We start from the raw sequence: 23,702 nt of genomic DNA on the forward strand, positions 1-23,702 counted from the left end.
GCATTAACATGTCTATATCTTCTAGGAGATTAAGTGAAAGAGAGAGAATTGGAGAATTAGGAGCTCCTGAAGTGTGGGGACTTTCTCCAAAGAATCCGGATCCAGAGTAAGTATTTAAAAATTATTTTCTGAGTAACCTCACAGCTTTTGTTAAGTGGAAAATTCAGTACTGCTCACTTTTCTTCCTTTCTTCCTTGTGGTTGATGTTACTCTACCCTTTAGGGTTTACAAACATTGCATATATCTAAGAACTAAAACCTGTAGCTAGTGGGTTTTACCTTGTAAATTATTCTCTTTAAAACGTAATTCAAAAAAACAAAAAAGAGTAAAACAAAAAACAAAATAATTCATGGGCTGTTGATTTCCACCTAGACATCTGTTCAGTGTTAAATATGAATTGTTATTATTTTAATATGGTATTTTATTTTATTAAAAAAAATTTTGTTAGTGAATCACCATGAGGTAATTACAGACTTATAAACTTTTGTGCTTGTTTTTCAGTCATACAGTGGTTGAGTACCCATCCCTCTACCAGTGCTCATTTTCCACCACCAATGATCCCAGCATTCCTCCCACCACCACCACCCCATCCCCTACACTCCTCGCTACCTCTGTGGAAGGGCATTCCCTTTTGCGCTCTCTCTCTCTCCCTTTATCTCTCTCTCTCTCTCTCTCTCTCTCTCTCTCTCTCCCTCCCTCTCCCTCTCCCCTTTTGGGTGATGTGATTAGAAGCAGAAGTATTATGTGGCATCATTTCGGTCTAATGTCTACTTTCAGCCCTCATCTCCCATCCAAATGGGCCCTCCAAGCACCATTTACTTGTTGGTCCCTTCTCTTTTCCCCCAGCATGCAAGGAGCTGTGGAGTAATCCTCCTGGTACTTATCTCTACTGTTCTTGGGTGTTGGTCTCCCATTCTGTTACTATATGTTCCACAAATTGTGCAGTCTTTCTATGTCTGTCTCTCTTTCTTTCATTTATTTATTTATTTATTTATTTATTTATTTATTTTGCTTTTTGGGTCACACCTGGCGATGCACAGGGGTTACTCCTGGCTCTGCACTTAGAAATTACCCCTGGCCATGCTCAGGGGACCATATGGGATGCTGGGATTCGAACCCGGGTCGGCCGCGTGCAAGGCAAACGCTCTACCCGCTGTGCTATCGCTCCAGCCCCCTGTCTCTCTCTTTCTGACTCATTTCACTTAACATGATACTTTCCAAGTTGATCCACGTATATGCAAATTTCATGACTTCATTTTTTTCTAACAGCTGCATAGTATTCCATTGTGTAGCTGTACTAAAGTTTCTTTAACCAGTCATCTGTTCTTGGGCACTCAGGTTTTTTCCAGATTCTGGATATTGTAAAAAGTGCTGCAATGAACGTATAAGTGCAGATATCATATCTGCTATACTTTTTTGTATCTCCGGAATATATTCCCAGAAATGGTATTGCTGGTCAAATGGGAGCTCAATTTCTAATTTTTGAGAATCGTTCATACTGTTTTCCAAAAGGGCTGAACCAGTTGGCATTCCCACCAGCAGTGAAGGAGAGTCCTTTTCTCCCCACAACCATGCCAACACCAGTTGCTTTTGTCTTTTTGGATGTGGGGCAGTCTCTGTGGTGTGAGATGGTATCTTATTGTTGTTTTGATCTGCATCTCCCTGATGATTAGTGAAGAGGAGCATTTTTTCATGTCTTTTGGCCATTCAGATTTCTTCTTTGAAAAAGTTTCTGTTCATTTCATCACCCCATTTTCTGATGGGTTTGGATGTTTTCTTTTTGTGGAGTTCAACCAGTGCCTTGTAAATCCTTGATACCAACCCCTTATCAGATGGGTATTGGGTGAATATCCTTTCCCATTCAATAGACTGTTTTTGTATTCTGGTCACTGTATCTTTTTTTTTAAGTTTTATTGAATCACCATGTGGAGGGTTACATAGTTCTCAGGATTATGTCAGTTATACAATACTCAAACACCCTTCCCTTCACAAGTGCCCATATTCCATCACCAACCACCCCAGTATACCTACTGCCCCCTCCCACCCCCCTAGTCCCCGCCCTTGTAAGTGATAAGTTTCACTTCGTTTACGCTTTATCTTGATTACATTCCATGTTTCAACACATAACTCACTATTGTTGCTGGGGTTTCCCCCCAAAAAGAAAAAGACAGTCCTATTGCCAAGGAAGCATTTGATAGTTCTCCATTGCTGAGAATGTAGAGATATTAAGTCCCGCTGTTTGTTACATAACTTTTCTTTTTTCCCCCCTTGTCCCGCGCCACCGAGTTCATGCCTGTTTAGTAATTGCCACGCTGCCTGACAAAGGGAAAAAAACACGAAAAAGATGGTTATTTCCCGTCATCAGCCGGCGTGGGGCTCTGGCTTAGTTGATAGTCTAGTAGAGTGTCTGCAAGCAGTTTCTGGAACCAAAAGTAGTGCGCTGGTATCGGCTCCGGCTCGAGATTCCACCAGCGTCCCGCTGTTCCATGTACATAATTTTTTCCCTTATATCCCATTCCCACACCACCAGGTCTGTGTTTGCTTAATGGACATCAGACTATGGTTAACGCCACGCCGCGTTTCTTCCCGAGAAAGAAGGATATTTCTTCTCAGCCGGCATGGGAATATGGCTTAGTTCAGTCTAGAGAGATGGCTACCACTTTGATTGCCTTCAGTATTTCAGCAAAAGACTTACTATTCTTGTTAGGATCTCCCCCCAAAGTCCGACCCGTTAAAAAGGAACCATTACATATTGCTGATGCTTAGATGACATTAGGTTGTGCGGCCGCAGTAGCGGCCGTGTGGTTTTGGGTTTCTGTATAAAGTCCAGGGAAAGTACAACCAGAAATAACATCACTACAAACTTTTACCCTTTTACGGTGCTCATAAGATGGAGAAACCTAGGGAGAGCTGGCTCGGCGTCTCCATTTTGTGCTCAGAAAGCCGTGGAACCTGTGCTGTGCTCAGGAGGAAGGGGTTGAGAGAGAGAGGTTAAAAAAGTTGGGGAATGCCCGGCTTCCACTGTCGCAGCCTGGCGTAGGGTCTCCGTTCCCATGCTGGAATTAGTTCAGTGGGCTGCTTGGAGTCCAAGGGCGCTCTTTTGGGCTCTTCTATCATGCTCGATCGGCAACCGTGCCAAAAGGGCTGGTCACTGTATCTTTTGAGGTGCAGAAGCTTATCTCAGTTTAAGGTAGTCCCATTTGTTTATCTCTGTTTCCACTTGCTTGGTCAATGGTGTGTCATCTTTAAAGATACCTTTATCTTTGGTGTCATGGAGAGTTTTGCCAACCTTGTCTTCAATGTACCTGACAACCTCTGGTCTGATGTTGAGGTCTTTAATCCATTTTGATCTGACTTTTGAGCATGTTGTAGGTAGAGGTCTGAGCCCAATTTTTTGCATGTAGCTGTCCAATTTTGCCAGCACCATTTGTTAAAGAGGCTTTCCTTGTGCCACATCACATTTCTTGCTTCTTTATCAAAGATTAGATGATCATATATTTCAGGGTGTGTGTCAGGATATTCAACTCTGCCCCATTGGTGTGTGGCTCTGCCTTTGTTCCAGTACCATGCAGTTTTAATTATTACCGCTTTGTAGTAGAGCTTGAGGTTGGGGAAAGTGATGCCTCCCATCTTCTTTTCCCCAAGAATTGATTTAGCTATCTGTAGGGGCTTATTGTTCCATATGAATTTCAGGAGTGTTTGCTCCATTTCTTTGAAGAATGTCATGGGTATCGTTATAGGCATCACATTGAATTTGGGGAGTATTACCATTTTGAAAATGTTAATTCTCCCAATCCGTGAGTAGGGGATATCTTTCTATTTCCTCGTGTCCTCTTTTATTTCTTGAAGTAGCGTTTTGTAGTTTTCTTTGTACAGGTCCTTTACCTCCTTATTTAAGCTGATTCCGTGGTACTTGATTTTCAGAGAAATAATTGTGAAGGGGATTGCTTTTTTCTTGTCACTTTCTTCTCTCTTATTTTTTGCGTATAGGAAAGCTATGGACTTTTGGGTATTGATTTTATAGCCTGCAACTTTACTATATAAGTCTATTGTTTCTAGGAGTTCCTTGGAAGAGATTTTAGGGTTCTCTAAATACAGTATCATATCATCTGCGAATAGTGAGAACTTGATTTCTTCCTATCCTACCTGAATGCCCTTAATATCTTTTTCTTGTTTAACCGCTATTGGAAGTACTTTCAGTAATATATTGGACAGAAGTGGTGAGAGTGGGCATCCTTGTCTCTTCCCTGATCTTGGAGGGAAGGCTCTTAGTTTTTCCCCACTGAGGATGATACTAGCCATAGGCTTGTGGTAGATGGCTTTGACTATATTGAGGAAATTTCCTTCTATACTCATTTTGGCGAGTTTTCATCATAAACGGGTGCTGGATCTTGTCAAATGCTTTCTCTGCATCTATTGATATGATTATATGGTTTTTATCTTTTCTTTTCTTGATATAATGTATTATGTTGATTGATTTCCGAATGTCAAACCATCCTTGCATCTCCGAGATGAATCCCACTTCGTCGTGGTGTATGATCTTTTTGATGAGTTGTTGGATTCTATTTGCTAATATTTTGTTGAGGATCTTTGCATCCATGTTCATCAGGGATAGAGGCCTGTAGTTTTCTTCTTTAGTGGTGTCTTTGTTTGCTTTAGTATTAGGGAGATATGTGCCTCATAAAAACTGTTTGGGAGAGTTTCTGTTTCTTTAATTTCCCGGAAAAGCTTGAGAGGAACTGGCAATAGGTCCTCTTTAAATGTTTGGAAGAATTAGCTATTTAATCTTTCTGGACCTGGTTTTTATTTTTGGGAAGACTTTTGATTACAGTTTCAATTTCTTTGATATTAATAGGTCTATTCGGGTATTCCAGATCTTGGTCCAACTTCGGGAGATTATAGGAATCCAGGAATTTCTCCATTTCTTTTAGATTCTCTTGTTTTGTGGCATCCGGACTTTCAAAATAGTCTCTGAGGATCTTTTGAATTTCCTTGGTTTCTGTTGTAATGTTCCTTTTTATTTCTGATTCGGTTTATTAGGGTTCTCTCTCTCTTTCTTTGTGAGCCTTGCTAGTAGTTTATCAGTCTTGTTTATTTTATCAAAGAACCAGCTCTTGGTTTCATTGATCTTTTGGATTGTTTTTTGGGTTTCCATGTCATTAATTTCTGCTCTAAGTTTTGTTATTTCTTTCCTTCTGCCTGGTTTGGGACCTTTTGTGGGTCCTTTTTTAATATCTTAAGCTATGTAGTCAAATTATCTATGTAGGCCCTTTCTTCCTTCCTGATGAATGCTTGCAGAGCTATAAATTTTTCCATTAATGCGGTGTTAACTGTGTTCCATAGGTTCTGGTAACTTGTGCCTTCATTTTCATTTAATGTGGTATTTTAATTTCATTATTTGGATTTGTTTTTTATTGAGCCCAACAACAGTTTGAATGTTACATATGTTTCATGAAGTAGTACATGAGTATACTAGTATGGTTTTGTTGAGGTTTCCTGTGGCTTAACCCTCTTAAGGGTTAGGGTTTCTTCCTTTTCCATACTTGTTTTCTCTTTTGGTGCTACTTGTAATTTTATTCTTCCCTCTCTGTTTCTGAAACTATTTTAGGTTGGATTGAAACAGTGTGCTTGACAAGTAAGTACTGTCATTTGTGACAGGCAGATAAGGCATTATAATTAGAAACTAAACTCACAAACAATGTGAATTCAAATAATAGAATCAGAAGGGTCCCTAAAACAAATTACTGGGTACTCTTCAAAGAAAAAGATTTTTTTGCTACAGGAATTCCTTGTCTCAAGTACTGTAGACATTTAATCACTTCTCATTTTTGAAAAATTCTCTGCAACAGAATGATGTGTTTGGTTCTTGCTCCAGAGAGACAAAATAGTCCCTACTGTGTCATAAGTCCATTGCATATGCACATTAAAACAACGAAGCCTTACCTCAGCCTTCTTACTTCCTATTTCTTTTCTCTAGTGGTCTTTAGTTTTGGGTTGGTATTTTCTTCCAAAAATGTAAAGTTTGCTTGCTGGCTTTGGTGGATTTTTTTTAAAAGTAACAAATATATTTTAATTGATCTATAGATTAAAAATTACTTCGCAAAAGCCGGTAATCTGCTACAGTCCCCTAATCTACAGAGTCTGAAGAACTTGGTTATCTGGTTATTTTCAGTATTGCGCTTCATCCACAGCATTAGACAAACAGGCCATTATAAAAGTCGAGATGAAATGTGTGGCTGGTAGCCAAATTCAGTATTACATTCAGCGTATGCTTTCATGGCACTGTCCTTTCAGCTCATTTCAGGCATCCCACTTCGCCTTCTCTTTAAAGTCCAACATCTCAGGCCATTCTACATCTGTGTCACCCACAGTTGCTTGCTTGTAGCAGCTATAGATGGACGGCATCTCTTTTTCTGTAGTCTTGGTCTTGAGGTTCTTAACATCCTAGCATATTTGTCACACTCAGTCTGAGACATCCAGTAAATTCTCAGGGATCCCAGGTCGATGGCAGAGGCGATGGCAGGGCAGAGCAACAAGAGCACAAAATGTGAAATTTTTTTGGTGAATTTCCATGTGTATATGTGTGGTTTTGGGGGGGTGAATTTCAGAGTGTGCATATGTGTGTATATTTCCTCACAGCAGCACAACAATTCTGCACGCCTGAAAATTCAACTCAATTCTGACATGCCCTGCCATCTTATTTCACAGGTGAAGGACTCAGGCACCCAGGACCTCTCTCCACTTCAGAAGCAAGTTGCAGCATAGGCTGTTACCTGTGCTTCTGCCAAACTGTCCTTAAACCAAAGATGTCCAATTGGAATGATTTGTTATAACAGCTCATAGAACTCAGCAGCACATTGCATTTCCTAGGTCACTTGTTTGCTGTGAAAGGATAAAAGTCAGTCACAGCCAGATCGAAGAGATGCTTAGGGAAGTGTGAGGTCTCGTCTCTTCTCCAAAAACAAGCCCCTCTTTCCCAGCACCTCTCTATGTTCCCCAGATCAGCTCTCCAAATCCTGCCCTTTCGAATTTGTATGGAGCCTTCCTCTGCAGACATGATGAAGTAACTCATTGTTATCGGGGATTGATTAAACCTCGAGCTCCCTTCCCAGATCAGGGGGTGGGGGAAGGGACCAAAAATTCTTACCCTTCTCATTAACTGGTTGGCTTCAGTAGCAAGCAGTGCCCAACCTGAGCTCCTTTCTACAAGTTTTGTTGACAGATTTTTAGCTTCCAGTCTTTTAAAAATGCCAAGGATTTGAGGTGACGCTCTTCCAGAAGCAGGAATGCTGACACAAATATATATGTCTCTTTGTGAATATCAAGATTATAGTTGGGCATTGTAAATGATTGTTAACTTGAAGTGAGAGTTCCTAGGCCTCTCCTCTTTGCATGGTATTGGGGGTTGCCAGAACTGGGGGACTGCAGTGTCAGGGATTGAACCTTTTAGCCCTTCATTGTTCATGAACATTTTGTTACTAAAACTTCGAAGGCTGCATTTTGGGGAGGGGAGTTTGAAGAGGGGTGAAACCAGCAGTGCAGGGATCATTCCTGACAGTGCTCAGAGGACCCTACGTGGTGCTGGGCTTGGTGTTGGGGATCTAACCTGGGTCACACGCGAGGCAAGCGCCGTATTCACTGTGCACTCTCTGGCCCCTACAGGCTCTATTTTGTAGTTCATTGTCCTTATTTTCATCATTTTTTTTATTCTTTCAGCTCTGATGAACACACTCCCGTAGAGGATGAAGAGCCGAAGAAAAGCACTACTTCTGGTTCTTCTTCAGAAGGTATTTTGTTTATTTGTGGGCCCTATCCAATGGTACTTTGGGCTTACTCCTGGCTTAGTGCTCAGGGATCACTTCCTCCCAGGATTGAGGGGCAATATGGGATTAAAAAGATCAAACCTGGGTCAGTTACGTGCAAGACAAGTGCCTTACCTACTGGGCTGTCTGGCCCACCAGCATATACTATTTTAAATGTAGACCTCTTTTATTGGAAAGTTCATTTCGGACAGTTTGTAAACCATTAAGCTTTAGATGTCGTTACTTTTACTCAAATTTCCCTACCTTCTCTTTGTGCCTTTTTAATTTTTTTTTTGGTTTTTGGTTCACACCCGGCGATGCACAGGGGTTACTCCTGGCTCTTCACTCAGGAATTACCCCTGGTGGTGCTCAGGGGACCATATGGGATGCTGGGATTAGAACCCGGGTTGGCCGCGTGCAAGGCAAACGCCCTACCCGCTGTGCTATTGCCCCAGCCCCTTTGTGCCTTTTTAAATGTAATAAATGGCGCTCTCGGAAATAGGTGGTTTTAGAAGTTAGTTCTCTATGTGTATCTTCTGTAGAAGAGAAGAAGAAGAAGAAAAAGAAAAAGGCTGGCCGTTCTAAGGAAAGGGCTAAGAAAAGGCAGAAGAAAAAGCCAAAAAGGAAACACAAGAAGTATTCCGATGACAGCGACAGTGACTCTGAATCCGAAACAGACTCCAGTGGTAAGCAAGCCAGTATGGCTCTGCCAGACTCACTTCCCGGACAGTTCCACATTGGGGAGCTCCCCTTAGAGGAAGGCATCTTGCCAGCAGCACTAGCCAGGGGCTTATGCAGCGCCATGAACACTGTGCCCGGCCTGCAGTTAAGTGCCTGATACTCAGAGTGGCTTCGGGATCCACGTGGTACCTGTCTGGAAGCACGAAGCAGGCTCCAGGAGGCACTCTCAGAGGCTTGCCAGAAAGAACTGCAGCTAAGTCACACCACACCAGATTGGTTGTGTGTAGTTGTAATTGTATCAGACCAAGTAGGGTTGAACAGCGAGAAGTGGGGCTCCAAGCCATGTGGTCCTGGGCTGCATCAGCACAGCACAGGTGATTTTCAAATTGGATGGGCACCTTTGTGCAGTTTTCTTCTTTTGTGTGTGTGTGTGTGGGGGCACACCCGGTGGTGTTCGGGGGGTGCTCCTGTCCCAGCACTCCTGGCAGTTCTCAAGGGAGCATATGGGATGCTGGGGATCGAACTGGCATTGGCCACATGCAAGCCAAATGCCCTAGCCACTATACTATTGTTCCAGCCTCCTAATTTTCTTCTTTTTTTAAATTTATTATTGAATCACCATGAGATATAGTTACAAGCTTTCATGTTTGAGTTTCAATCATACAATGATCAAACTCCCATTTTCTTTTTTGTAGTGAATTATTTTTTTAAATTTTGGCACCGTGATTTATAAATATGTTCATAATAGAATTTCAGGCATGCAGTATTTCAATATCAATCCCATTCCCAGTCTCAACTTCCTTCCACCAGTGTCCCCAGGTTTCCCCAGCTTTCCTTTATAGGAGGATAATTCTTTGTTTGTTTGGGGACCACATCCAACAATGCTAAGGGGTTACTCCTGGCTCTGAGCTCAGAATTCATTCCTGTTGGTGCTCACGTGACCATATGGGGTGCCAGGAATCAAGTCCTTCTAAGTAGTGTGCAAGATATTTGCCCTATCCACTGTATTATCCCTCTGGCCTTGTTAACAGGATGATTTTTAAGTTTGATTATTGTGGTTTGGGTCCCATGCTTGCATGTATTGATTATTCTGTGCTTTATTCATACCACACCTCTACACCCAGTGTGTCCAAGGCTCCTGACGCTTGCGCCTGTGGCCTTCCTCCTACCCCTTAATGTCCCCCACCCCAACATCTCCATTTCTATCTTTCAGTTGACTTGTATCATTGAAAACACCTTTGAGGTCTGAGTATTGGAATGTTCGGCCTATTTCCCCCTGTGTGTTTAATAAATACTGGTCTCATTTGAAGGCCTTTGGTCCATTTTGAATTGATTTTTCTGTAACGTGTTCGATACAGTCCTAGCTTGTAGTTATCTAGTTTCCCCAGCACTATTTGTTAAAGAGGCTATCTTTACTCCACTTTATGTATCAGCAACTTAGTCAGAAATTAGTTGACCATAGGGCCTAAAGAGATAGTATAGCAGATAAGTTGCTTGCCTTGCACATAGCTGACTTGAGTTCGCTTCCTAACATCCCACATGGTCCCCTGAGCCTGCCAGGAATGATCCCTGAGTGCAGAGCCAGGAGTAAGCCCTGAGCACGCCCAATGTGCCCCCGCCCCACACAAAAGAAATTAATTATTTGACCATAGATCTGAGAGTTTGTCATTTGGTTCTCAACTTTCACCCATTGGCAAGAGTCTGTCTTTATTTGAGTAACATGCTGTTTGATTACCAAGGCTTTATAGTATAGTTTCAAGCCAGGAAGTGTGACATTTAATGATTTCTTATTTCTCAGCGTGGTTTTAGATATTTTTGAGTGTTTCATGTTTCCATACAATTTTTAGTCGTATTCATTCTAAGTCCTTGAAGAGTGCCATTGGAATTTTGGTGGGGATTGCATTGGATTAAAACAGTAAATTGGGTAGTATGGTCATTTCAGCAATTTTGATTCTTTCAATATATGAACATGCAAAAATTCTTTCCATTTCTTGAGATCTTCTATTTCTTTCATAAATGACTTGTAATTAACGTGGTGTGTTTCAGATCTTTTGTTGATTTCTTGGTACTTGAGGTTTTTAGATACTTTTAAATGGAATGTCTTTTTTCTCCCTTTTTAAAATTTTTGGTACATACCTGGTGGTGCTCATGGCTTACTCCTGGCTCTGTATTCAGTGATCACTCCTGGTGGGCTCAGGAGATGGTAGGGAGTGCCAGGGATCAAACCCATGTCAGCTGTGTGCAGGGCAAGCACTCTGCCCTCTATACTATTTCTTTGGCCCCTGGATAGTCTTTTTGATCTCTTTCTCTTCTAGTTCATTATCTGCATATAGGAGTGTGAATGATATATTTGTAGAAGCTACCTTGCTCTATTGGTTTAGTGGTTTACTTTTTAACTTTGTTTTGATTTTTATCTGTTTTTTAGTTTTGGGGCCACACCTGGCATTGCTTAGGGCTTATCCTTAACTATTTTCTTGGGGAAGGACTCCTAGTGGGGCTTGTGGAATATGGGGTGCCAGGAATGGGACCTGGGTTGGCCACGTGTAGTGGAGGGATCCTGCCTGGTGTACAATCTTTCAAATCCCTATGGTTTGTTGTTTTTAGTTTTTAGTGGACACCTTAGGGTCTTCTGTGTGCATTATAATGTCATCTGCAAATGGTGATGGTTTGACTTATTTCGTGATGGATCCCTTTTTAATTTTTTGACACCCTAAATATTACTGTATATATTTCTAAAACATAAGGACATTTTCTGACTGAATTGCCATCCCATAAGACAAAATTGTGTCACCAAATATTTAGCATGACTTTAATATTGGTATATCCGAGAGCCATGTGAATTTCCTGACAAGTAGAGATAAATGTTTAAATGAATAAATTTCTCTGTTATAGCAGATAGGACTATAACAAGATATCTACTGAAAAAAAAAGAGTATTTTAACATTAATGTTTTGGCTTTTGGGGTCATACTCAGGGGTTACTCCTGGCTCTGCACTCAGGAATTACTTCTGGCAATGTTCAGGGGATCATATGGAATGCCAGGGATCAAACCCTGGTTGACTGCATGCAAGGCAAATGCCCTACCTACTATATTATCACTATGGCCCCTTAATATGAATTTTTATTTTTGCTTTTTTTTATTTTGTTTTTGCGCCACACCCAGTGATGCTCAGGGGTTACTCCTGGCTCTGCTGCACTCAAGCATCAATCCTGGCAGTGCTAAGGGACCATATGGGAGCCTGGGGCTTGAACCTGGGTTAGCTGGGTGCAAGGCAAGCACCTTCTCCTCTATATTGTCTGCAGCCCTTACCATTTTTTTTCTAGTTTTTGTGCCATACTGGTGGTGCTCAGGGCATACTCCTGGCTCTGCGCTTAGGGTCACTCTTGGCAGGCTCAAGGACCATACGGGGTGCCAGGGGTTGAACTCAGGTCAGCCACATGCAAGCATGCTTCTTACCTGCTGTATTTTCACCTCGGTCCCTTAACGTTAATGTTTTCAATTGGCCTGTTTTTATCTTCCAGATGAAGATGCCAAAAGGAGAACCAAGAAAGGCAAGAAAAAGGATAAGAAGAAGAAACACAAATCGTCAGTATTTTTCCAATTAAAAATGTTTGGATTGCAATTGCTGGATGTTTCTAACCCATCTTTATCCCCATTTCTTTGATATCTGCTTGTTGTAAAACACAAACTACTTGTCTTACTTCCTCCTTGTGGATTTTGCTTACTGTATTTATAGGTTTACTTTTAAAATACTCTGTCCTCTGCATTTCCCACAGAGATCCATAGTCTGAGAACTTGACAAAATTATGATTGAAGTTTTAGCAGGAATACTTTAGTGGTGACTCCTTTTGTGTCAATCAGAAGGCAAATACTATTTTGAATATCTCTGTTTATGATGTTATCAGTCTTTGATGCTTTTTTTGTGGGGGGCAATGTTGATAGTGCTCAGAGATCACTTCTGGCAGGGCTTAGAGGATCCTATATAGTGCTGGGGATCAAACTCAGGTTGCAAGGCAAACGCCCTGCCACTATCCTGTTTCTCTGACCCCTTGATGTTTCTGGACTGGGTTTCTTAATCTTCCTTAGTTCATTGGGAATTGTGTAATGCTGGTCATCTAATTCTGACTTCCTTTCTTGATCAAGTAGAAGAGAAGAATTATATGAAATGAACCCTCATTTATATAATTTATATAAATTTATATATTTTAATAATTTATAAATTTATAAACCTTCATTTGGCTGTTGGGTTATCCTGAAGTACAGTTTGCAAAGGAATGGGAGGAGTGTGGCCTATTTTGTTTTCTGAGTTTTCAAAATGAGTTGGATTCTGAATCTTAAGATTCAAATAGATTTGGTGTCTTTTAATCCATTACACTTAAAACTTTTGTTTCTTTGTTTTTGGACTGCGCGTGGTGGTTCTCAGGGGTTACTCCTAGCTTTGCATTCAGGAATTCTCTTGGCAGGGCTTGGAGTGCCAGGGATTGAACCCAGGTCACATGAAGGGCTGGTGCCCCTATTAGCTGTACTATTTCTCTGGCCCCCAACAGTTTAAACTATTAACATTCAGGTAAGTAAGAACTTTTTATTTTATTTATTTATTTATTTATTTATTATTTATTTATTTTTTTAAATAATTTATTTATTTTTAATTAGAGAATCACCGTGAGGGTACAGTTACAGATTTATACACTTTTGTGCTTATACTTCCCTCATACAAAGTTCGGGAACCCATCCCTTCACCAGTGCCCATTCTCCACCACCCGTAAACCCAGCGTCCCTCCCACCCTCCCCAATCCCATCTCCCCCCCACCCCACCCTGCCACTGTGGCAAGGCATTCCCTTCTGTTCTCTCTCTCTAATTAGCTGTTGTGGTTTGCAATAAAGGTGTTGAGTGGCCGCTGTGCTCAGTCTCTAGCCCTCATTCAGCCCGCAACTCCCTTCCCCCACATGGCCTTCGACTACAATGTAGTTGGTGATCGCTTCTCTGAGTTGCCCTTTCCCCGGAACGTGAGGCCAGCCTCGAAGCCATGGGGTCAACCTCCTGGTACTTATTTCTACAGTTCTTGGGTATTAGTCTCCCACTCTGATATTCTATATACCATAGATAAGTGCAGTCTTTAGTAAGAACTTTTTAAAGTTACTTTATTTCTGTTATTGTTCCATAACATGGGAACTGTATTTCATTGTCTCTTTATAGTGAAAGGTGATATGGTTAAATAAATCTGATGACTTTTCAGTTAAAACTCTTCTCAGGCTGAAGCAATAGTATAGCGGGTAGGATGCTTTCCCTGCACATGGGTGACCTGAGTTTGATCCTCAGATAGTTCCCAGGCACCTCCATGAGTGCTCCCTGAGCACAAAGTCAAGTCAGTCCTTAGCACCGCTGGGTATGACCAAATAAACCCCTAGGAAACTCTCTTGCATGCATCTAATCCTGGTTCGATCTCCTACACTGCGTGGTCCCCAGAGCACTGCCCTGAGCATGGAGCCAGGAGTAGCTCCAGAGCACTAGTGGGGGTCCCAAACCACCCCATCCAAAGAAAAGGAAAAAAAAACCCTTTCTCTAAGAGCCAGGGAGATGGCTCGAAGGACTGAATACATGATTTACATACAGGAATCCCAGATGTAATCTCAGTACTACAAGTTCCCCAGAGAACTGAGCACAGTATTGGGAGAGGTTCCTGAGTACCACTGGGTATGAATTTAAACCGAACAGGCAAAAGTTTCTTCTCCAAAATGTCTGAATAAGGAGCCAGAGTAATATGACAGTTGGGGTAGGGCATTTGCCTTTCAGGAGCCCAACCCAGGTTCAATCAACCACACACCATATGGTCTCTGATTTCATCAAGAGTGATATCTGAGCACAAATCCAGGAATAAGCCCTGAACACCACCAGGTGTGGCCCTAAAATCAGGGAAACAAACAGTAAAATGTCTGAATAAGCTGAGAATTCAAATCATTGAGTGATTTGGTATGAACCCAAACAAACCCAGATTCTCTTCTCTAAAAAGTCTTGAGTAAGCTGAGAGTTCAAATAATTTTAATCTGCTTTATTTGGGGGGGAATGTACCCTTCATAATGGGGATATTTATATCAAATTATGATTATTATAGGAAGAAGTACAAAAAGAAAAGGTCTAAGAAGAACAGAAAGAATTCCGGTAACTTAAGCTCAAAAGAGACCCACGAAGAGTTGATAGAGAACCCTTGGAAAGACCGGTCAAGTAGGTGCTTCTGATAAGACTTTGACTCAGTGGATTGAAGAGATAGCATAGAGATCAGGGACACATGTAATCACAGTTTGACCTCTAGTGCCGTGTGCCCATCCCCAGCATTGCCAGGTATAGCTCTGCCCACCACCTCCAGCACTGCAAGTCTGGAGCAGCACTGCATCCTTGGACCCCAGCACTGAACCCGCCCTGTTGGCCAAGGATCACTAGGAGTAGCCCCTGGATCTCCCCACTCCAGCACTGCCGGGGAGGGCAGAAATTATTTTTGGTTTGAGCACCACACCCAGATGTAGCTCTACGCTCAGGGATCATTCCTGGTGTTGCTTGGGGATCCTGTGTGGTGATGGGGGTTGAACCCAGATCAGCTGCATGGAAGGCAAGCACGCTTCCTGATATACTATCTTTCTGGTCCCCAAACAAATTTAAAACAGACTTGATTCAGAACAGAATAAAAACATAACTCAGTAGTCAAGACCTAAAAATTTTTCTTTTTTTAAAAAAATTATTGAATCACCGTGAGATAAACATTTTTCTAAACATCTTTCATGCAGAGCCTGAAGAACCGTCAGATTTAATTGGCCCAGAGGCCCCAAAAACACTTACCTCTCAAGATGATAAACCTTTGAAGTAAGTAATCGTGAGTTTGCAATATAAAATATTTCCAAAGTATGACCCTACAATACTTTTTCAATTTTTTTTCCTTTGTTCTCTTATTTCTTCTACCCCAAATTCCACTGAACTGAACTGAAACATCTTTGTATTTACTGTATTCCTTCCCACTTTTGTGCCTCATTCAGTTATTTCTTTCCCCCCAACATGCTTCATTTTCCCAGCTCAATTTTCTTGTATAACCCTCATTCCCTCCCCCCCACTAAAATCCTGATCATTCTACCAGGCCCTTATTCCAGAAGAGAGGTTATGTTCTGAGTTCAGGTACCTTTTTTACTGTGGGAAGCAAGACAGTGTTTAGTTTTGTTTATTTTGCAAGATAGTTTTTACTGAAACTTAGAATGATGTGATGGGAGAAAAAAAGAGGAAGTGCATGTTCAAGGGAGAACACAGGCTTGAAGAGCAAGCCCAGATACCTTCTTGCCATAGGGAGATATGATTCATGCCCTTCTTGAGTCTTTTTGTCCTCACCATGTTTTTAATTTTGTATGGTGTATTGTATAGTCTGGTGTATTCTTACATGTTAAATCCCACAAGACCAGAATTTTTGTATTAAGACCCTTGCCTTTAATATGTATTCAGATTGCATTCACTGAATTGAATGAAGAAATAGTAGTTTTTAAGTTTCCCTGAATGCAAGTTAATAGACCATTGTTACCATATAGCATTATGGTTATAAGTCTGAGAAATAGTTGGTATATAGGATTCCTTTTTATTTCTTTTTGTTAGGGGAAGGGGAATTGGCTGGAGGCAGAAGAATAAAGTTCATATCTGTAGTAGTAAATTTATCCTCAGTCATAGACTAGGAATCTGTATACTCACTAATATCAGTTCTCTTGCTCTTCCAAAATATCTCATATTTTAGGGTTAGTTATATAGTTCACAACATAGTGGTCACTCGTTAAAGGAATTTTTATTGGGTTTTCCAGCACTTGCCTCTTAGAAACTATTCTTTTCTCAGGGAAACTAAATTGTTGTGCTCTCTTTAGAGGAACAGATTGTTATGATGGATTTTTTTGACTTCTCTTTTACTTTGCAGCTATGGCCATGCTCTCTTACCTGGTGAAGGTGCGGCGATGGCTGAATATGTAAAAGCTGGAAAACGTATCCCACGCAGAGGTGAAATCGGCTTGACAAGTGAAGAAATTGCATCGTTTGAATGCTCAGGTTATGTAATGAGTGGTAGCAGGTATGTTCTCTGTATAGTATCACTTTCTTTTTTTTTTTTTTTTTTTTGCTTTTTGGGTCACACCTGGCGATGCACAGGGGTTACTCCTGGCTCTGTACTCAGGAATTACCCCTGGCTGTGCTCAGGGGACCATATGGGATGCTGGGATTTGAACCCGGGTCGGCCGCGTGCAAGGCAAACGCCCTACCCGCTGTGCTATCTCTCCAGCCCTGTATAGCTATCACTTTCCATGATGAAAACTAATCTCCCAGTTTCACTACCAGAAACTTACATTTGATGATTAGTTTTCATTTCATGAAATGGTAAAAATGTCATGAGTTCTTATCTCAAGAATTGTCATTAATTTCTATTATGAATGAATCGTAAAGTATTGCTTTAGTACTGATATTATTGGTTAACGTATGGTTGTCTAAAATTGCAAGTGTATACACAATTCAGCCTGAACTTCAAAGAATCAGTCTTTCAGTGTCATTTTGTATATTTTGGAATACAGATAGTTTATTCTCTGGAGGATATAGTTAATTAATTTCAGCTGTTTCTCACTGCCCATAAAGAATATTCCATCCTGTGCCAGAGAGGTAGTACATGGGTTATGGCGCTAGCTTTGCATACCACCAACCCCAGTTTGATCCTCAGCACATCCTATAGTGCCCCAGTCACACCCAAGAGTGATCCCAGAGCCAAGAATGAACCCTGAGTGTCACTGGGTGAGGCCCACTCACTCACCTCCCCACCCCACACACGAGACTATTGAATTCTGAAAAACATTCACATTGGAACTGGAACAATAGTACAGCAGGTAGGGTACTTGCCTTTCAGGTGGGTTCTGTCCCCAGCATATCATATGTTCCCCTGACATCACCAAAACAAACAAAAAAAGAGTTGAAAACATTCTCACGAGGCATTGTTTCTCTATCTCTGAGTTTGCCTCCAGTTCTCTAGAGTCAGAAAACCCAGATTTTGAGGGGCCAGAGAGATAGTACACTGGGCAGGGGATAGGGCATTTGCTTTGCATGTGGCTAATCTTGGTTTGATCCCAGGCCATGAAGGTATAGTAACTGTACATCAGAACCTCAAAAGTTAACAAGTACTATTGTAACCAAGCTACCTAAATTATATTAAAAATTAGGACCCGATGGCTAGAGAGATAGTATAGTACATGGGATGCTTGCCTTGTACACAGCCGACATGAGTTCGACCCCTGGCATCACGTACAGTCCCCTGATCACCACCAAAAGTATTTCCTGAGTGCAGAGCCAGGAGTTACACCCTGAGCATTTCTGGGTGTGCCCCCCAAAAAAAATCAGGGCCATAGAGATAGTAGAGGGGTTCTGTATGTATGCTGCTGACCCTGGTTTGATCCCCAGCACCCTGTGTGGTTCCTTGAGAATCTCCAGGAGTTTGAGCTGATATTGGCAGCTCTGCCACCCGACAACAAACTCAGAATTAAACCATTTTATTTTTTATTTTTTTTGCTTTTTGAGTCACACCTGGTGATGCACAGGGGTTACTCCTGGCTCTGCACTCAGGAATTACTCCTGGCGGTGCTCAGGGGACCATATGGGATGCTGGGAATCGAACCTGGGTCGGCCGCGTGGAAGGCAAACGCCCTCCCCGCTGTGCTATTGCTCCAGCCCCAGAATTAAACCATTTTAAAGGGAAAGAAGGATCTTTTGGGGCTCTTAAATACTGCTGATGGGGAGGTGAGGTGACTCAGGTGCTAAAGCACATGCCGTGCTTTTGTGAGGATATGAGTTTGATGCCCAGTGCTCAGCAGTCCTCTGTGGGGCCCTGCTTGCGCTCAGCACCACAACAGCAACCAAAATTACATCTTGCTAGTGGTACTGTGGATTAGAATAGCCACTGTGGAAATCAGTGGCATTATGGAAAGTTCAGCATTCAGATACATCATGACCTAGCAGTGTCATGCCCACACACTTGAGAGAAAGGCTTTCCATGTTATAAAAGGCATGTACTTATTTGTTATTATAGGCCATTTTTAAGGCACTGTCTGGTCCAGAGCAGCTGCTCTACTCACTGGTCCCTGAGCTCACTAAATACATCATCATCTCCTTTTTGATTGATATAGCTGTTAGCTGGAAGGTCACTCCAGGTGCTTCTCAGGTGATCCGGCACTGCTGGTGGGGGCCGAGCATTATTAAGGATTGAACCCAGGACGTCACATGCTCTACCACCGTGCCATATTCCCAGCCCTGTTGGCATGTCCTATTCTCTTCCTCATCTTCCCTATAACTTGAAACAATTGCTCCTGTCCTTCACTTGCCTCTGCTTTGCTCATGATTTTTGTAAACATAGCTCAGATTTCACCTTGAGCTGATTTTGTAGAATTGGGTATATAGGCATCAGAGAGATTAATGTGAAATTGTACCTGTTTCTATTTTTTGGATTGGGGACACAACCTGGGTTTGCTCAGGGGTTACTCCTGGCTCTGCACTCAGGAATTACTCCTGGTGGTGCTCAGGGGACCACATAAAATGCCGGAGGTAAAACTTGAGTCAGCTGTGTGCAAGACAGTCACCCTAATTAGTGTATTATCTCCTCATCCCCTGTTCTTCTTTTCTTCTTTCTAAAAAAATAGAGGGCTAGTGGAGAGAGTTCAAAGGGCTGGAGTGTAGGGTTTGCATGTAGGAGGCTCAATTTGATCCCCAGCACCACATAGTTACTCAGACACCACCAGAAGAGACCCCTGATCATCAAGCGGGAGTAGCCCCTAAATAACACAATATGTGACTCCAATACAACCCCCCAAAAAAGACGAAAACATGAGGTCTGAGTGATACTACAGAGGGTAAGGTATTAGCTTTGCATGTGATCGACCTTGGTTTGATCTCTGGCATCCTTTATGGTCCCTTGAGCACTGTGAGGAGGGATTTCTGAGTGCAGAGCCAGGAGCAACCTCTGAGTACTGTCAGGTGTGTCCAAAAGCAAAAAAAGTATTAATTTTAATAAAAGACTTTAGGAACCAAGTGATAGTACTTGGGAAGGAGTTGATCTTGCATGACATCAACCTGGGTTTAATCCCCAGCATCCCATATGGTTCCCTGACACCTGCTAGGAGTGGTTTCTGAGCACACAGGAGTAACCCATGAGCATCTTCCGGTATAGCTCCCAAAAAAGACTATTTAAAGGTGATTCCTAGTTTCCTGCTCCCCTTGTACACTTCTGATTTAGCCCTTCTGCTAAATTCTATTTTTTAGCCCCTACTAAATTTTAAGGACGTTAAATCCAATCACAGAACTCACCCAAAATGTTTTTGTTTGTTTAGGGGCACACTAGGCTTTGCTGAATCTGAGTCAGCTGCATACAAGGCAAGCACCTACCCACTAGGCTATTGTTCCGGCCCTCACCCAAACGTTTTAATTGCAGATTATAGACTTGATTCTTCCACCTGTCTGTATGATATATGAGGACCGTGAAGAAGTTCCACCTGAGTGATAAACACTTACATCTTTTATCTGTCCTACTGCCAAGTCCACAAAGGCAAAAGCCACATATCACCTAGGGAGTTTAATGAATTGTCTGTTTCTATATGAGTCTCAAGAAACAGGGTCAAACTTAGACCCTCAGTGTTTGAAATAGTAACCTTGTCTCCTTTGGCAGAAGACCAGAGATCAAGATTTGAGTGCTAAAAAGGAGTGAAAGGACACAGTAGAGGGCTGGAATGAGAGTACAGTAGGTAAAGTGCTTTGCACATGGCCGACCCAGGTTCAATCCCCAGCAACCCAGAGCTTCCCCGAGCCCACCCAGGAGCCAGAAGTAAGCTCTGAGCAACATTGGGTATGCCCAGTCCCCCAACAACAACAACAACAACAAAAACAAATAGGAAAAAAGGAAACAGCAGAGAAAACATAGGATTTCTTGTTCTATCCCTTTATAAGACGATTGCAGTTTGTCTGAGTTTTTTTTTTTTTTTTTTTTTTTGCTTTTTGGGTCACACCTGGCGATGCACAGGGGTTACTCCTGGCTCTGCACTCAGGAATTACCCCTGGCCATGCTCAGGGGACCATATGGGATGCTGGGATTTGAACCCGGGTCGGCCGCGTGCAAGGCAAACGCCTTACCCGCTGTGCTATCGCTCCAGCCCCGCAGTTTGTCTGAGTTTTAAATAGACTGCTGTGTATGAAGTCAGATTATTGAAGTCATGTTATGAGACTCATTGCTGAGAAATTAAGCCCCACATCAAATTCTCTCCAGGCATCGCCGGATGGAGGCAGTCCGACTGCGGAAAGAAAACCAGATTTACAGTGCTGATGAGAAGCGAGCCCTTGCATCCTTTAACCAAGAGGAGAGGCGCAAGAGAGAAAACAAGATCCTGGCCAGTTTCCGAGAGATGGTATACAGAAAAACGAAAGGAAAAGAGGACAAATAAGGATGTTCGGGTTGTGCAACAGACATTTTTTTTCCTAACAACAAAGTCCGGGTACCTGATTCATTTAAGAAAAAACTTTAAGATCTGAAAACAAAAGCTTTACAGTGCAACTGTGCCTTCTATTTCCTTCTCTCAGTCCTTGAATAAAAAGCTGCTTATTGAACTTCACAAGTTCTTTGGGTTATATTAGATTGGACCTTTTCTGGTTTTAAACTCAAAATCTTGAAGGAAATCACCGCCCCTGCCTCCACCCCCCCCCACCCATGGTGGCTAGGAGGCATTTAGGGGTAGTGTTGGTGAGGTGAGAAATTTAATTCTCAGATGCGTGGCACAAGGCAACTCTTAGCCTTATGTGATAACTGTCCTCCATGGCCAGTCCCAGACCTCTGGGGTTACCACCTCTCCATGTGGAAAGTGTTGTAGGTGGACTTGATCGAAACCTACAGGACACTGTTTTTGTTACCGAAATGAAGGCATTGCTGAAAAAACAAAAAATCTGGAATTTGAGACTTAGAGAATGCAATGTCTGTCTGCCCTGGAAGTAATATATTTGGGTTGCGTCCCATCAGCTGTCCATCTCCAAACCGAAAGGCAAACTAACCCACAGACTTGTTGCATGGCAAATGTGAACATTTGTTTTTGAAATTCCTAATCAGTGACTTCAGATCGGTTCTCACAGGCATCAGATAGTGGGAAGTCAACTGCTGTGCCAATGCCAGGCCATTTATTTCCCTCTAAGAGAGAGCCACTTAGATCTGTAATACTGAATATTAGAAAAGAAAGGGAACCATGTAAGATCAGGAGTTTAACAGGGAGAAATATAATGAGTAGTTGCTTTACTGTAGTTGTTTTATAAGGAAGAAGGTGAAATGTCATTGAACGCTTTTAAGTATGTATTTTATGTAATGAAATATTTTAATCGTTAAACCATTCCTCTTATTTTTTTAAATATTCAGTTCAGTCTTTTACTTTGTATGAAACAGTTTCAGTTTATCACATTTTTATGGCTATCATTGACTTTGCAATGGGAGACATAGAAACCTCTGGTTCACTGAGAATATGTTCCTTTTCTTTCTCTTATTGTGTTGCTTTAGTTTTGGATCCAAGAGTAAAAGAACTTGGGACAGTACTTTGGCTTTTTGTTCAGGTGTTTTGAGCTGCATTTTTGTAATGTGTGTAGGGTAAATATAAAATACCTGGGAATGAGTACATTCTGGCTTCAGTATTATAAGCCCTTTCTTCTCCTGGAGGTATGTAGTTTAAAGTAGGTGGAGGGCTAGAGATAGTACAGTGGATAGGGCACTTGCCTCTCACATAGTCAACCTGGGTTTAACCCCAGGCACCGAGCCCTGAACCCCACCAGGAGTGATCCCTGGGTGCAGAGCCAGGGTAAGCCCTGAGCTTACTGTGTAAAAATGCCAGCTTTTATCACAAAAAAACCCAAGATAAATAAATCAGGTCGGTTGGTTATTTTGGTGGCCTGTTCAATTTTAACATGTTTCTAAGGATAGATCCAAAGTTCCACAGTTTCACCTGTATTCTAGAAAAATGTCAACCTTAAACCCACCACTAATAAGGCAGACAGCTATTTGGCATCCAGCAGCATGAGACCGCTGAATATGAAGTGATTTCTGTTTCTCCTAATGGCTGCCTCACCTAATGAATCCACTACTTCCGCCAGTTTGAAAGAAACAAGGTCACAGATTGGTGAATCCCAGTCCTCTCCCTACCCTGGGTGAGAGAAATCTCAATTTATAATCCTTATTTAAAAGTGTTGTTATCTGAGAACATGTGATTGGGTGTCTGAAGGAGTTGTTTGTTACATTTTCAGTGGGCAAGGTAGGTTAGATGCATGTATTTTATATGAGATTTTTTTAGATTATCATTTAATTGTTTCTGTCTCCTCCGTGCAATAGATCGGGTGCTTACTGACTCAGAAAATCAATCATTGGGACCTGAGAGAAAAAGTACAGTGGGTGGGGCACTTACCTTGCACATTGCTGACCTTGGTTTCCTGCTTAACTCCCCATATGATCCCCTCCCAGCGGTAGAGATCCCTGAGCACTGAGGGGTGTGGCCCAAGAACAATAGAAACAGAAAATCCTTTCAGAACATTACCAGTTATTTGATAAGGGTTTATTCAGGGAAGATCTGCCAAGAACAGCTTTCGTAGTATATTCTTTGGAAAAGGAAAGGGAAGAATAAAAAGGGCTAAATGCATTTTAGTTTCAGCTCATGAAAGTTCCTGTTTTAAACTATGTGTAGACACCTGAGCCATAAGTCACATGGGAGGGTTTGATATCTATGTCTTCATTCTCTTAGGTTGAATTAGCTAGTTTTTAACAGCCCCCCTCACCACTTTGTCTCTTGCTTTGATAAAATTTTGTTTCCTTATTTATTTATTGCACAGATGTAATAGTTTTTAAAAAGACCCCTTGTCTTTCGTCAATTATCTTTAGTATTCTGTGTTCTCTTTCACTACTAGCCTGAGTAAATAAATGTACCTATGAGTAATAACATGTAAGGTAACTTTGTCTTTCTTATTTTAATAGTGCAGCCAGCCAAGACACTCTCACCATGAATGATAGGAACAAGGGGCTGACGATCACATATGAGGGCCAGAGAGATAGGACAGTGGTTGCACGTAGCAGACCCAGGTTCGATCCCCTACATCCCATATGGTCCCCTGAGAACCTTTAGGAGTGATCCCTGTGCTTAGAACCAAGAGTAAGCCCTGAGCA

The 23,702-nt window shown here is 41.9% G+C and overlaps 1 protein-coding gene across 1 annotated transcript in view; it reads left to right on the forward strand.

Annotated features, from left to right (window-relative positions):
- Positions 1-23,480, forward strand: part of NKAP (NFKB activating protein) — a 30,297-nt gene extending 6,817 nt beyond the window's left edge. The window contains exons 2-9 of the mRNA XM_004606327.2: positions 26-106; positions 7,717-7,787; positions 8,345-8,488; positions 12,006-12,069; positions 14,598-14,707; positions 15,265-15,340; positions 16,422-16,571; positions 20,787-23,480. Of these exons, the coding sequence (XP_004606384.1) occupies positions 26-106; positions 7,717-7,787; positions 8,345-8,488; positions 12,006-12,069; positions 14,598-14,707; positions 15,265-15,340; positions 16,422-16,571; positions 20,787-20,961 (871 nt within the window). The 3' untranslated portion in view covers positions 20,962-23,480. The remainder of the gene's footprint in view (positions 1-25; positions 107-7,716; positions 7,788-8,344; positions 8,489-12,005; positions 12,070-14,597; positions 14,708-15,264; positions 15,341-16,421; positions 16,572-20,786) is intronic.
- The last annotated feature ends 222 nt before the right edge of the window (positions 23,481-23,702 follow it).

Source organism: Sorex araneus, chromosome X (genome assembly GCF_027595985.1).
Source record: "Sorex araneus isolate mSorAra2 chromosome X, mSorAra2.pri, whole genome shotgun sequence".
Classification (NCBI taxonomy): domain Eukaryota; kingdom Metazoa; phylum Chordata; class Mammalia; order Eulipotyphla; family Soricidae; genus Sorex; species Sorex araneus.